The 14,079-nt window shown below is 57.1% G+C and overlaps 1 protein-coding gene across 4 annotated transcripts; it reads left to right on the top strand.

The window, feature by feature from the left end:
- The first annotated feature begins 903 nt into the window (after positions 1-903).
- ADISSP (adipose secreted signaling protein) lies at positions 904-13,775 on the top strand. 4 transcript variants are annotated; one of them, XM_057702168.1, is made up of 7 exons: positions 927-1,039; positions 2,197-2,249; positions 7,579-7,749; positions 9,116-9,258; positions 11,766-11,904; positions 12,765-12,887; positions 13,101-13,775. In XM_057702168.1, the coding sequence occupies exons 3-7, from the start codon at positions 7,731-7,733 to the stop codon at positions 13,199-13,201; spliced, it is 525 nt and encodes a 174-aa protein (XP_057558151.1). In that variant the 5' UTR covers positions 927-1,039; positions 2,197-2,249; positions 7,579-7,730; the 3' UTR covers positions 13,202-13,775. The 4 variants fall into 4 exon arrangements, with proteins under 4 accessions (XP_057558152.1, XP_057558155.1, XP_057558151.1 ...); XM_057702169.1 differs by lacking the exon at positions 2,197-2,249 and having other exon boundaries at positions 904-1,039; XM_057702172.1 differs by lacking the exon at positions 2,197-2,249 and having other exon boundaries at positions 922-1,039; positions 7,585-7,749.
- Positions 13,776-14,079: the final 304 nt, after the last annotated feature.

Genomic DNA, 14,079 nt, shown 5'->3' with positions numbered 1-14,079 from the left:
GGAAGAAGGGACTGTTCCCGGCGGGTACTTTAGGGACCCTGCTCCAGCCAGCGAAATGGGGAAGGGGGTGTTGTTCACGGACCTGCAGGCGGAGCAGTGGCTAGAACCCTTAAAGACCCGAGGACCACGTTTTTCCTCCTAGGCTCTGTGCAGGCGTCCACATCCCACCCGGGGGCGCTGAGCTAGGCGCATCCCTCCGCCATTGCGACCGCTTCCATGGAGACCGAGAGCAGAGGCTGCGGTCCCAGGCGGCGCCTGCACAGGTTCTCCCAACCCCACCCCGCGGGCCTTGTTTATTCTGATAATTATCATGGCCTGACGGGCGCCCAGGACGCGTCTCAGGTCCTCAGGGCAGCGCTCCCTCCGAGGCAGGGGGATGGGACGGAAGGGGAAGATGCCGAAACCCGGGGATCGCAGAGCGGGAAGAATGGAGGGTTCTTCCGCTCCCGGACAGGACCTAGCGATGCCCGTATCGACTGCCAATGCGGGCTTGGGAACCTTGGCAGAAAGGCGACCTTCAGGTGCCCCACCTAGCTCTGAGACCCACCTCACGGCCACTAAAGGGGGCAGAGCCCAGGGGACGCCACTTCCCAGTTGGGCGGCGACGGGAGGTGGAAACCCCAAGGCTGAAAGCGAACGCGCGTAGTGCCTAGTAAGGGCACTTCTGCCTTCTCTCGCTTCTGCGGTACCCTGGGCCCTGGCCTCAGCGAGCGCCCGGGCTGACTTCATCGCGAGAACTCGCAGGGCGCTGGGGCGTGGGCTCGTACAGAGCAGCCTCAGGGGCTCCTGCGGGTGACGCAGAGGCGCTTCGCCCGTTGGCGGTTCTCTGGCGCCCGCTTATTGGTCCGAAACGCCCTCGCCCCACCCCTTCGGTCAACCAATGGGCGGAAGTGGGGGCGTGCCCTTGAAGCGGGCGGCGGCGGCGGCGCGGGGCTCTCTAGTGTTCGGTGTTGGGTCCCCTGCTGTCGCCGCCGCCGCCGCCGCGGTGGTCGTCCCTGCCCGGCCCGGCCCGGTCCGGCCTCGGGGTGCTCCCCGCACGGTGAGACTGCTCTTCCTTCCGCCCCCTCCCGGGTCCCAGCGGAGCCGCTGTTCTAGGTAGTCGATGCCTGGGACCCCATCCGGCTGGGGCTGGAGGGCTCCGCTGTCAGGGCCGGGCCGGGCCGGGGAGGGCTCCCTGGCACCAGAGCTGGGGAGATGTCAGGCCCGAGGGCCGCAGGTGACCGTTAGGTGGTAGAGCTGGAGTGTTCCTCGGGGCGCTGTCGGGGGCACGTGTGACACAGTGGGGGCGGGGGCCTAAGGGGGTCAGCGCCGTCAGCAACTCCCCCCCCAGTTGTCATCGCCTCTCTGTGTGACCTTGGACGAGTAGCCTCTGTGAACCTCGCCTGGCTGGGAACCTTCAGGGAGGAGGGCAGTCATGTTGGGGAGCACGGGCTCCCCAGACTGCTCCCGAGAGTACTGCGTCAGCAGAGGTGAGGGTGAGGACGGCACAGGTTTATCTCTGAGGGACAGAGCCGCCGCCTCGCAGCCCGAGAGGGCTGTGATGGGGGGTCGTCCAGCCGCATCTGTCCCCTTAGAAGATGAGGGTGGGGTGGGGATGGGAGCGCCACACCCACGGGGACGGAGGCGGAGAGGATACAGATTCCTGTACCCAGGCCCCTGATGTCTCTGGGAGCTTGGCCATCACCTCCCCGTTATCACAGAGCAGGAGGGGTTCGTTTGGGTTCTGGACCAGTGTTCCTGTTAGTGAGCAGGGACCCTGGTGGACGGAGAAGGGAGGCCTTGGGTTGCCTTTCCTCTTGAATCTTGGCTTTGGGAAGTGTGGGAAGGGTGTTTCTCTGCCCAGGGAGCTGAAGAAGGTCAGAGGCAGCTGTCACTCCCTGGACCTGGCCTGGCCTCTACTCATTGGGGCCTGGGTGGGGCAGGCAGTGCGGAGGCTAGAAGGGCCTAAGCACCCTCTAGCTGGGGGCTTGAGAGGTTGTGGGGAGGAGATGCTGGGGAGAGGAGCGCAGCACTTCTTGGGGAGACAGGAGCGTGTGAGATGGTGGGGGTCACTTCCTCTGTTCACCCACCCGTTTTTGAGAGAGAGGACACCTATACTTATCCTTGCAACTTTGGCCTGATGGAGGGAGGAGGAAATGGAGTCACATCCAGACTGAGTTGATGTAAAACTCTTGACCTCCAGCTTTGCCTTTCCAGGCCTTGTTCTAGGTATGTGGGCCCAGTCCTGTGTCAGGTCCTGGAGTCAGCAGGTTAGTGTGACCTCAGTGGGTGCTCTTTTTACATGCTTGAGCTTTGATGAGAGGCTTCTGTGCGACTGAGTGCTTAAGCCAGGACTGAGCCCTGGGCTGGGGTGGGGAGGGTGGAAGATTGTAGAGTTCCTGGCTCAGAAAGTCCTTGAACAGGTTGCGAATGGGGACTGAGGAATGAATGAGAAACAAGGCTCCAAGAAGCATGTCCCTAGCCACAAAGCAGAGGACACGCTGGGGCTGGTCATGTGATGCCTTGGGTTTGGGGGCTGCAGAGAGGTGCTGTGAGGATGCAGCTGTGGGGTATAGGGCAAGAGAGTGGCAGGTTCTGGAGCTCCACTTTGCCATGGACAGATTGTCTTTGGCCCTCCCTTCAGCCTTAGACCCCAGTGTGGGACAGGCTGGAGTAGCAGCTAGCACCCTGTGTGCAGGGCAGGAATCTAGGGGCCTAAGAACTCTGGGTTCTTGTGTAACTGTCCATCTACCTAGCTGCCATTTCCCTGTTCCTGCTCCTTGTGCCAGAGGCGCCACTGGGCCTGGCTGAGCCCTGCCCTGGGTGGGATAACCTCGAAGCACCCTTTCTCTCTAAAGCTGAGAGGTACCTGAGCTGGGAGCTCTCTGTTTCCCAGAGAGAAGGCTCTGCTAATTTCCCTGAGAGTAACTGAGAGCTGGAGTCCCCAAAGGCCCTTGTTCCAGCTTCCCAGCCCTCCCCATCCCATGACTCTCCTTGGTACCACCCCTGACCTATTGACAGCCCATCTAAAGGGTGGCGGTGTCTTTTTTTTTTTCTTTCTGCCAGAGTGGGGGCATTTCCCAGGAAGTATATTCTTCGCATCTTTATGAGTCCTTCTGGTTGGGGGGAACAGTGAGCTCCCAGCAGTCTGCTCTTTGGCAATCCCTGGAGACCTGGCTGGCCTGGTAGTGGGGAAGGGGAAAGGCAGGATGAGGGAAGGGAGAGGGAGGCTCCTCAACCCTTGAGCTGTTTTCTGAGAAGGCCAAAGTTCCTGGGGCCCACCCTGACTGCCATTCCTGACTGTTCCAGGATTGCCCTGAAGTGCCTCTTTGATGCTGAAATTGCTGCAGAAACCAGTCCTTCGGGGGATTTGTTCTGCACAGGTGGGGGTGGAGTGGGGAGGGCTGTCACAGAGCTTCAGGCACCAGCTGCACCAAACCTACTGAAGAACAGGCCACTGCTTATTTCTGTGTTGCAGATGAGGAAACCAAGGCACAGAGACGCGGAGTAACTTTGCCATGCAGCCTGAATTTAAAACAGGACTGGGGGGCTCTGGAGCACATGGTCTTCACCACGTCCCTGCTGCTTCTTGGGGGCTGTGCTGCTTGGGCCATGATCAAGACTTGGCTGGCACAGGAGGAGGCCTGGGGTTTCTAGGGGGCCTAGTGGTTCCCTGTGGACACAGCTGCCACAAGAGGAGGCCCGATGCCCTCTCCTCCTGATTTTTTTTTTAAAATAAATTTATTTATTTATTTTTTGGCTGCATTGCATCTTTGTTGCTGCGTGCGGGCTTTCTCTGGTTGCAGCGACTGGGGGCTGCTCTTTATTGTGGTGCACAGGCTTCTCATTACAGCAGCTTCTCTAGTTGTGGCATGTGGGCTCAATAGCTGTGGCTCTGTGTGGGGCTTCCCTGGTGGCACATTGGTTAAGAATCCGCCTGCCAAAGCAGGGGACATGGGTTTGATCCCTGGTCCACGAAGATCCCACATGCCACAGAGCAACTAAGCCTGTGCACCACAACTACTGAGCCTGTGCTCTAGAGCCTGCGAGCCACAACTGTTAAGCCCACGTGCCACAACAGCTGAAGCCCACACGCCTAGAGCCCGTGCTCTACAATAAGAGAAGCCACTGCAATGAGAAGCCCATGCACCACAAGGAAGAGTAGCCCCCCCTCTCCGCAACTAGAGAAAGCCCGTGCACAGCAATGAAGACCCAACAAAGCCAATAAATAAATAAATAATTTTTTTTTTTTAAAGTAAATGATAATGAACTTATTACATGAGAAAAAAAGAATTGTGTATGGATCAGAATCTGGCTCACAGGGGACAGTGACCAGTGAGGCTTTCTGCTGGGAAAGGAGCTTTTTCCAGCCTTCTCTGGGCCCCTGAAGTCACTTGCCTCCTCCCTCTGTGTTCTCATTGCCCAAGGGTTACAAGACAGTGCCCGAGTGCTTGCTCTGTCCTGAGCTCCGGGCAGTGCAAGAGACACGGGTCCTGCCCTCAGTGGACCTTCCATTTCAAGGTTGGGGGTGGGGGGCAGGTAACAGCAGATTGTGGCCAGGCTAGAAGATGCCCAGCGTGAGGCCCCACTCTGAGATGGGGGAAGGAAGTGCCCTCCAGGGCAGGGGTTGGCTGAAAGGGTGGGGTGGGGAGTTCCTCTTCTGAGAGCTCTGGGCCCTGCTGTGCCACATCCGCCTAGAGGGCCCAGCTGAGGCCCACGCTCGGGCTCCCCTTAGTTTGGTCAGTCATTCATTTAACAAATATAAACTGAGCACAGCTGCTCCCTGCCAGGTGCTGAGCTGGGTGCTGGGGACACAGTGTTTGGCAAAAAACAAAGTTACGGCCCTTGTCAAGGTGGGGGACCTAGATATCAAATGATCCCAGAAGTGCAAAAGGGGATCCTTTTTAAAGATTTTCAGGCCTACCCCGGGATGGGTGTGGATAGGCCTGAAAAAGGTCCTCTGGAGCTGAGACCCAGGCTGAGGTGTGGATGGGGGACAGGCTTGTTCCAGGCAGAGGGGATGGCCTGGGTGAAAGCAGGCAGGTAGGCAACAGGCAGTGGACTGGGGAGGAAGACAGGAACGGGCCCTGCATGTACTGGGGTTTTATGAAGTGAACAGAGTTTCAGCAAGAGTCTCAGGAGCCTTTGCTCACCAGCTACTGTTTAAGAGTTTCATCCGGGCCTCGCAGGAAGTGTCCTGTGAAATGGAGGGGATCTTGTCATTTCCCCTGGCTGCAGAGGTGTGGCTGGAGTGACCTCTGCCCAAGGTAGGAGGAGGGGCCCGTTGCTCTCAGCCGCTTGCTCTTGGCTGTGTTTCACATGCTCTGAGTCTGCAGCTTCAGGTGGTGGCTGGAGTGGGTGGATAGGGCAGGCCTCTCTCCAAGGGCCAGGCTCTCTGGGGACAGCTGAGCATTCCAGGGCTCAGGGGCTGCCCTTCTGGAGTGACCCCAGAGTGCTGGGCTGGGGCTGTTCCTGCCCTGGCCACTCCTGCATTCCTGAGACCCAAGCCTTGCCCTTCCCTGCACCTCCTGAGGCCTCCTTCTACGGGGGCTCCTGGTACCCAAGCTATTCGCCCTGCTCTTGAGGCCAGGCTTGGGCCTGGGTGGGCTTCTCTTGCATTGGGAAGTGGGGAGGGAGGTGAGGCCTGCTCCTAGGGCAGCTTGGAACCTGAGGGGCCTTGAGATCATGCCCCCCACAAGCCCAGCCCCAACTCTGAGGCCACCCCCTGGTTTCTCTTCATTCCCTGGACTAGCCAAGGTCATTCATGCTTCATTTATTTCTACTTTAATGTGTATCTCTGACAAATAAGGACATACTTCTCTATATAATCCAATTCCATTGTCTCACCTAAATTATCAACTCTTATTTCTTAATGTCATCTAAGATCCAGTCCCACTCATTCACATTTCCCAGTTATCCCCAAATGTCTCTTTTTATAGATAGTTAGAAATCCCCTACCCCAGTTATTTTTCTTCTTGAAACTGACGTGATGGAAAAAATGAGGTCAGTTATCCCATAGAGTATCCTGTCTTCTTGGTCTCTTTGTGTGTTAATTTAGAACAGTGGTTGGCAAACTTTTTCTGTGAAGGGCCAGGTAGTAAATATTATAGACTTTGCAGGCTGTGTGGCCTCTGCGGCAACTACTCAAAGTCGTTTTGCTTTAGTGCAAAAGCAATTTTAGGGAATTCCCGGGTGGTCCAGTGGTTAGGTCCTGGCACTTTCACTGCTGGGCCTGGGTTCAATGCCTGGTCTGGGAACTAAGATTCCGCAAGCCGCATGGCATGGCAAAACAAACAAACAAAACAGAAGCAATTCTAGACAACATGTAAACAAACGAGCAAATGAGTTGTGTGGCAGTAAAACTTTACAAAAAACAGTGGCAGCATCACAGGCTGTAGTTGGCCCATCCCCTATCTAGAACAACCTCCTTTCTTCTTGCAGTTTGGAAAAAAAAATTAGGTCAGTTGTCCTGTAGAGTATCCTGCCTTCTGGGTCTGTCTCCTTGCTCTCTCGTGGAGTCACGTAATTTGTTCTGCTGGCCTCTGTGTTTTTGGTAAGCTGGAAGTTAGAGTTCTAGGGGCTTGTTAGATGCAGCTTAGACATTTGGGGCAGGACTGCCCTGTTAGCGATGCCGGGACTTGGTGCTGCCTCACACGAGTAGAGGACAGCCAAAAGAAGAGCTGTCCTTCAACCGCCAGGGCAGGCCGAGAGACAGGCTGAATTAGTTCTCTTTAGTGCCAGTTTTCAGAGTAGAGAGGGCATTGCTGCTGTCAGTAGTGACAAATGAGGATTTGGTTTGTTTTGCTTTCTCTCTCTTTTTTTGTAATTTCTGTGAATGCTCTGATTTTATGTCATTCCATCTGTTTCCATCAATTGCACTTATTATTATTTCTGATGCTGAGATGGTCTCAGCCCAGTCTATCAAAGGCTGGGCTGCTCACACAGGCTTCCTGGGGCCGCCTCCTATGGCCTCTGCCCTGAGACTGCCCTTGGGGAGCTGAGCTGGGAGGCCAGCCAGAGAGTAATCAAGCCAGAGTCTGAATGGTGGTTTTCGATGGGTGGCCACCTCTTCATGGTGTCTGTTCTATATATGGTCCTGACCGATCACCAAGAGGGAAAGCTCTAAGGACATGTTGTATTACGTGAGCTCCCATATTTGCCCCCCTCCAAGCATACTGTTAACTCTGTTCGGACCCTTTTGTGCAACGTAAATACGGTGGCCTCTGGATGTAGGATGGTACAGCTTGTGTGTCTGGGATGGGCCAACCCTTGGGTCACCAGCACCAGAACTGGCCTGGGGAATGTGCCAGTGAAGTCCCCTTCCTTTGCGGGCTGCCTCTTCCACCAGCCTCAGGTGGGCTGGGCACAACAGTGCTGTGCTGGTGCTTTGGCCCCCAGAAGCACAGCTCAGTCCATGCTGGCCGGGCCCTGGGTCAGTAGTGTGTCAGGCAAGGGTGAGGGCCCTTGGTGAATGTGGGGAGTGGGTGGAGGAGGGGCGGGCAGAAGCCCCCTCTGCTAGGGGATGCAGGTACCATTTGGGCTCCTGAGAGCAGCAGGGGTTTGGGTCCTTCCTAAAGGGAAATCTCTGCTCTCCCCCAGCCACAGGCCCATCGGTGGCCCTGACCCCTGCTCTCCCCACTCGGCACGCCTCAGGCTCCTGCTGGTGTCCCTGGAGCATGGGAGGCTGCTGAGCTTGACCGGTGGTGTCTGGCGGGAGCTGCGTGTCTCACCCTGTGGCAGGGAGGGCGTCCATGGCTGCAGCCAACAAGGGTGAGTGCCTGCCTGGTCTGGCGGGGTTTGTAGAGTCTTCCAGCGGGCCCTGGTGGGAAGGGGCATTGTTGCATGTGGGGCCTGCGTTGGCTCTGTGAGTGTGTGTGTCTGTCTAAATGTAAGATATGAATTACATCAGTAATTTTACACCAGTGTTTGTGCTGGGGACACCCAAGCCCTAACAGGGAACTTGGGACCCCTGCTGGCTCCTTGGTGTGCTGCTCTGTGGAGGTGTGTGCCCTCACGGCCCCACGTTTCAGCCTCCCTGTTCCACTGTGGGCGTTGGGGCATAAGGGACTTGGGGTGAGCCCTGAGGCAGCTGAGGTGAGTAGGGCCACAGCAGGTTGTGGAAGGGAATTTGGGTTTCATTCAGAGTCCAGAAGCCCTCATAGAAGGTTTTAGGCAAGAGAGGCCTGGTAGGATATGAGGGTCAAGTCTGGGGAGCTCAGTAGGGAATGTGGAAGTGCCAGGCTGGTGCCCTGGGCCTCCAGTGAGTGTGCAAGAACCCAGGCAAGGGCTGGCCCAGGCCCTCCCACCAAAGGACTCTGAGCAGGGCTCTTGGGAACCCTAGGGGCTGTGGCGGTCAGAGGGGTTGGGGTCATGCTCTTGGCAAGATGGGCCTGTTTCAGGCCTAGCCTACCCTGGCCCAGGCCCTCAGCCCCCCTCCCCCTGCTCTGCCTGCCTTAACTCCCTGGCTTCCTGGCCTTGGAGAACCGGACCCAGCTGAGGACAGCTGAGGGCCATGTGGGGGTTAAGCAGAGGAGGGAAAGGCATCTCTGGAAGGGTCCCGGAGGCTCCTTTGGGTTCTTCCTTTTTACCTGCCAGTGACCAGCGATGAGGTTCAGAGGCAGCTGCAGCCCCTTCTAGGCGGGCTGAGTGTGGTTTTTGACCCTCTTTGTTCCTCCCACCCCCAGGCAGCTCCCACAGAGCCCCTTCCTGTCTCTGCCCTTCTCCCTTCTCAAGCTGGGTCGGCAGGAGGGGCAGGCAGGGGGCCTCAGGTAATGACACCTCGGAAGAGATGGGGAGCTTGGCACTGTGAAGGAGAGCACAGGGCAGGGTTTTGGTTAGCGCTGGGAGGACAGTCTCTTCCCTGTCAGCCCCATTCCCTCTAAGTGAAGGGTCATATTAGCTAATCCGTGAATCGCCCCCAAACCCACTCCCAGGATGCGTATTTTCTGTGGGAGGCCTGAGCAGATAGGGGCAGGTGGGCGCCTCGAGCCTGATGGTCTCCACTGTCCTAGCCCGGCAGGGGCTGCTGGGTGAGGTGAAGGGCAGGCGCAGGGGCAGGGCGGCGGCATGGTGGAGTACCTTCCTGGGGAGACGCGCAGGCAGCAGCCCCTGGAGCTCTTTCCCGCTCTCTTCGTAGGCAGTAAGTCCAGAGTCCGGAGTATCCGCTTTGCGACAGGCCATGATGCCGAAGGCTCCCAGAGCCACGTCCACTTTGATGAGCAGCTGCGTGACTCTGTGGTCATGGTCACCCAGGAGAGCGACAGCAGCTTTCTGGTCAAGGTATGTGCGCACCTCGCCCCCATTCTCGGCCTTATTGCCTCTACCTTCTCCCCGGCCCTGCCTGGCTTCCTGGGCCTGTTCCACTTCCTCTAAGCTGGCTCCATAGACGCATCTTTGTTCTTCCCTGGGCTTTGGTCGCTGCCTCTGTAAAATGGGAAGTGTGAGATCGCGGCGCGATGCGTGCACCTAGGGTGTCACTTGAATGGGAGTGGGGCTGCCATCACCGTCACCCCCACCACTGCGGTTGGAAGGCAGGTGTCAAGGCTGCGGTGGCACCTGAACCCAGGCCTGACCTTGGGCAGATCGCCTCAGTTTCCCTTCTCGGAAGTAGAGACAATTTATACCCCAAAGAGTTGGAAACGGAAGGACGTGTGTATGTCGCTGAGGTGTGAGGCTGATGATGCTGATGCCACGGTGGGACTTTATTGACTCTCCTTTGCAGGACTCTGGCTGATTTAGGCTCTCTGCAGCAGTGTTTATCAACCCCACGTTCCTCCCCTCTCCTCCTCTCCTAGTGGCCACACCTCACCCACCCTGGGCTCCTCCACTGCTGGGACACTCACAGCTGGATCCCACATCCACTTGGGGAGGGGCAGGAGGAAGTCTCTGGAGGGGATGGAATGGGGGAAACAGGGAGTGAGGCCCTCAGGTTGGACAAGAAACCAGGTCTCCAGAGTTGAGCCCTGAAGGGCATGGCAGTGAGGGTGAGGGGGTGGCGTCTGATTTATCGAGACCACCGTGAGGAGGGGCCCAGTGTCATACCTGTTTCTGCCCAACTCTAAAATCCTTGCTCTTTCTCCAAGAGCTGACGACTTCCCCAAGGGAATAAACAGAATGAACCCAAACTTTCAAAAATAGCTCCCTGCCTTCCATTGCAAAATCCATTCATATCTATTAGAGAAAATTTGGAAGATAGAGAAAACGACAGAGAAATTTAAAAGTACCCACAGTTATACCATCCAGAAATAACTGTGGTTAATATTTTGATGTGTGTTATTCCAGTTTCTTTTTTAGCTTTGTTTCCAGAAACGAAAGACATCACAGTGTACACGCTGTTTTTCACTTGCTTTGTTGTGAACCATCTCCTGCCTCTGTCAGTAAATAACTTCCCATGAGATTTTACAGCTGCCTGGCATTCCACTGTGTGTATCCCCATTGATTTAGCTGCTTCCCTGTTCCTGGTGTTACAGTTTTGTACATAGGGCAGTGATGAGTATTTTTTTTGGCACATCTCTGAGTATTCCTCTGGAAAATTCTGCAAGCGATACAGCTGAGTCACAGGGTCACCACTGGCAGGTACAACCAGAAAGCCCTCTTGAGAGGTGTGCCCTCTACCAGCAGAGTGTGGGGGCCACAGGGACTGAGCTTTATCAGGCAGTGACATCATCCTGATCCCACTGAAAGGCTAAATGCTCCCCCAGAGGACAGTGCTATCCATTTCCTGCAGCTGAGCAGGAAAGTGTGTGCCCATGTGAGCTGTAGATACAGCATGCCCCCTGCACCTCCCGGACTGGCGCTCCACTCAGCCTGCCAGCCCAACAGCCACCCTGGCCTGTGACCCTTCACACGACTGGACTTTCCAAGGATGGCCAAGCTCTGTGTATGAACAACAGAAATTCCTCGGGCCATGAATCAGGGCCATTGGACACAGTGAGCCTTTGAGTGGGCAGGTGGGCACCCATGTTCATGGGCCAGCAGGGCAGGCCGGAGCCCAGGTTCCGTGGCTGGTGCCAGTCTTGTGGGCCGGCTCTGGACTGACACAGCTGGTCTAGTGTCTGTTTTTCTTCTTTTTTAAGAACTTTTATTGAGATACAGTTAACATACAATAAACTGCATATATTTAGAGCGTACAATTTGGTATCCCAGTCTCCCAGTTCATCCCCACTTTCCCCACTTGGTGTCCATATGTTTGTTCTCTACATCTGTGTCTCTATAGTGTCTGTTTTTCTAATTCTATCCCATCCTCTGTCTTGTGCTGTCTGTGTTGGCTGGTGGCCCCACGATGAGTGACTAGAGGACCAGCGTCCCTGGGCTGTTGGCTCTGGACACGTGCTGGTAGTGGTGGGGGCAGGTGGATGGCCCTTGTCGTGGGCTTTGAGCCTCCTCTGTGGGCAGTGGCTGGTGCCTTGCTGTGTGCCATGTGTGGCAGGAATAGCCAAGAGGCCCAGGGAGGACTATACCCTGACCACACTGTGGCCTTCAGCCAGTCATTTCCTGGCTTCCATTTCACCATCTATAAAATGGGCCACCAAGGAGCTTCAGGGCCAATGAGACAGATGCTGAGGAGTGTGTGGGCCAAGCTGTAGGGATGGGGTCCTTGGAGAAAGGGCCTGAGCTACCAGGCCAGGGGTGTGGACCAGCTAGAGTGATGGAGGCAGTCAGGCTCCCCTGGGATTGTCAAGGAAGCAAGGGCAGGGCCCCACAGGATCTTTAGTGGCACGACCTGGGTGGGCCCTGGGGGAGACTGTAAGTGAAGGTGCCTCCTTCCCCCACCCCTCCTGCTGCAGGTTGGCTTCCTGAAGATCCTGCACAGGTACGAGATCACCTTCACCCTGCCCCCAGTGCGCAGGCTGAGCAAGGACGTCCGCGAGGCGCCTGTCCCCAGCCTGCACCTCAAGCTCCTCAGCGTCCTGCCCATTCCAGAAGGTGCGTCCCCTGCTCGGGTGCTGGGAGCCTGCCCTCCCCCAGCAGGGCCTGGGTGTGAGTGGGAGTGAGAGCATGGGGTATGTCCTTCCCCCCACCTACAGCTGATGGGCAGCTCAGCGATCAGGGGACATGATGCCTCTTTATGGGCTTGCAGTGTGGCAACTTGGCCTCCCTCCCTGGACAGAAGTCCTTGGGCGCACACAGTTGGCCTATGTCTGCTTATCGCCTGATAGTTACCTCAGTGGGATGATGGGAGCCACTGAGGAACTGGCTCTGGGCCTCTAGCCCTCGCTCTGCCTGTACCTCAGGAAAAACCTACTGGAACCTCAGGAACTCTGGGCAGCTACCTGCCAGTACCCGCCAGACCTGGGCTTGGGCTTGGGGCTGCTTCTCCATACCCTGCCAGCTTCAGTACCACCCTCCCCCTTCTCCCAAAGGCTGGAGTATCAGTTTCACCATGTACCAAAGCCCCAGCTTCAGTTTCATTTCCCCCTACCTCCACCTCATGACCTTGCGCTTGAGTGGACTGAGCAAGCCCCCCCTCAGGCCTTTGCCTCTTGCCACTCGATCTGCTCAAGCCCTGCCCTGCCCCTCCTTTCCCCTCCCCATCACCCTCTCTCCCTGCCTGCCTTTTTGGGGAATCCTACCTCTTGGAAGTCTGAGTATGACCCCTGGCCTGCAGGCGGAGGCAGGTAGAGCTCCATGAAGAATGGGAAGTTCCAGAGGTCTGTGTGCCCAGCCCTGGGGGGATGGGTTCTGGGCCATCCTCACTCCTCTGGAGGTCTTGGTGGGGGGTGGGGGGTCAGTGAGTGCTGGGGGGTGGGGGCGGGAGGCTGCAGACTTGCTGATCGCCTGGGCAGGTTACAGCGTCAAGTGTGAGTACTCGGCGCACAAGGAGGGTGTCCTCAAGGAGGAGATGCTGCTAGCCTGCGAAGGTGGCACCGGCACCTGCGTGCGCGTGACGGTGCAGGCACGCGTCATGGGTGAGAGCTCCAGGCCCGGGTCTGGCTAGAGGAGGGAGGCACCAGCTTGGCTGCAAGGAGTTTCCACCCTCCTTGAGTCTGAGAAAGGGATTCTTGTCCCGGCCCATCCCCAACCATGCCCTAGCAGAGCCGGGAGGGAAGGCAGAGGAGGCCCCTTGGAGTAGGTGGGGCCAGGAGCCAGCCTGGCATACTGACTTGTCACCTGCCTTGCAGACCGACACCACGGCACACCCATGCTGCTAGATGGTGTCAAGTGCGTGGGTGCTGAGCTAGAATACGACTCGGAGCACAGTGACTGGCACGGCTTCGACTGAGGCCCTCGCCCCCACCTGCCTCGGAGCCCCTCAGCCTTAAACCCCACCTCATCTCCCCAAATGCTGCGTGATGGTGTGGCTTCCTCACCCTTCCCGGGGGTGGGCATGGAGGTGAAGGGTCCAAGGGCCTCCACGCTGCAGCCTCGCCCACGCCTCTCACCTCATTTGTGCCACCTCCCTGCCTGTCCAGCGTCCTCCTCTCCCACTTCCTCCTCTCTGTGTGCCTCAGTCTCCTGCCAGAAGAAATGGGTTGAGCCCCCAAGGAGGCTATCTGAGGAGGGATGGGGGAGGCCCTGGGGTGCGTTCTACCCATCCCTCCACCCCAAGCCATAGGGGCCCTAGCCAGGGCCTAAGAGAGGAGGGAGCTGGCTCTGTGATGTAGCTGTCCCAATGACTGCTGCTGCGGTCTCGCTTTAGCCACCTCTCCTGTTCCCTCCCTCTTTCCCACTGCCGTCCATGGTGAGGAGGAGGGAGGTGCAGTTCCCAATCCCTACCCCCCAGGTCTGTGTTACTTGGTTTTTAAACGACTGGTTGGGATAAAATCCTAAAGAAATAAAACTTCCAGTGGACACCAGAGGCCAGCAGGATTTTTGTTCTCCAGGGCCCTGAGAATGCCCGGTCCTTTGCAGATGGGCCCAGGAAGTTTTGGCTAGACTCATTCTTTTTGGAGGCAAAGTCACTTCGTGGTATTACCTGTCCGCAAAAGAAGTATGCACCAGTGGTGGCATTTTAGGCCTGGGAATAGCTGCCAAGACTGTTTGGATGGGGAGGGGCCGTCTGCCCAGGTCCGAGAGAGGTCTCATGGAGGGGAGTGTTCAGTGTGGGCGACTTGACCTGCAGACAGCAGCACCCCCTTCTGGTAGTTCCCAGCCCCATGC

This window comes from Hippopotamus amphibius, chromosome 12 (assembly GCF_030028045.1).
Source record: "Hippopotamus amphibius kiboko isolate mHipAmp2 chromosome 12, mHipAmp2.hap2, whole genome shotgun sequence".
Lineage (NCBI taxonomy): Eukaryota > Metazoa > Chordata > Mammalia > Artiodactyla > Hippopotamidae > Hippopotamus > Hippopotamus amphibius.
Note: the sequence above shows the minus strand (reverse complement) of the source record. Positions and strands in the feature narration are given on the sequence as shown.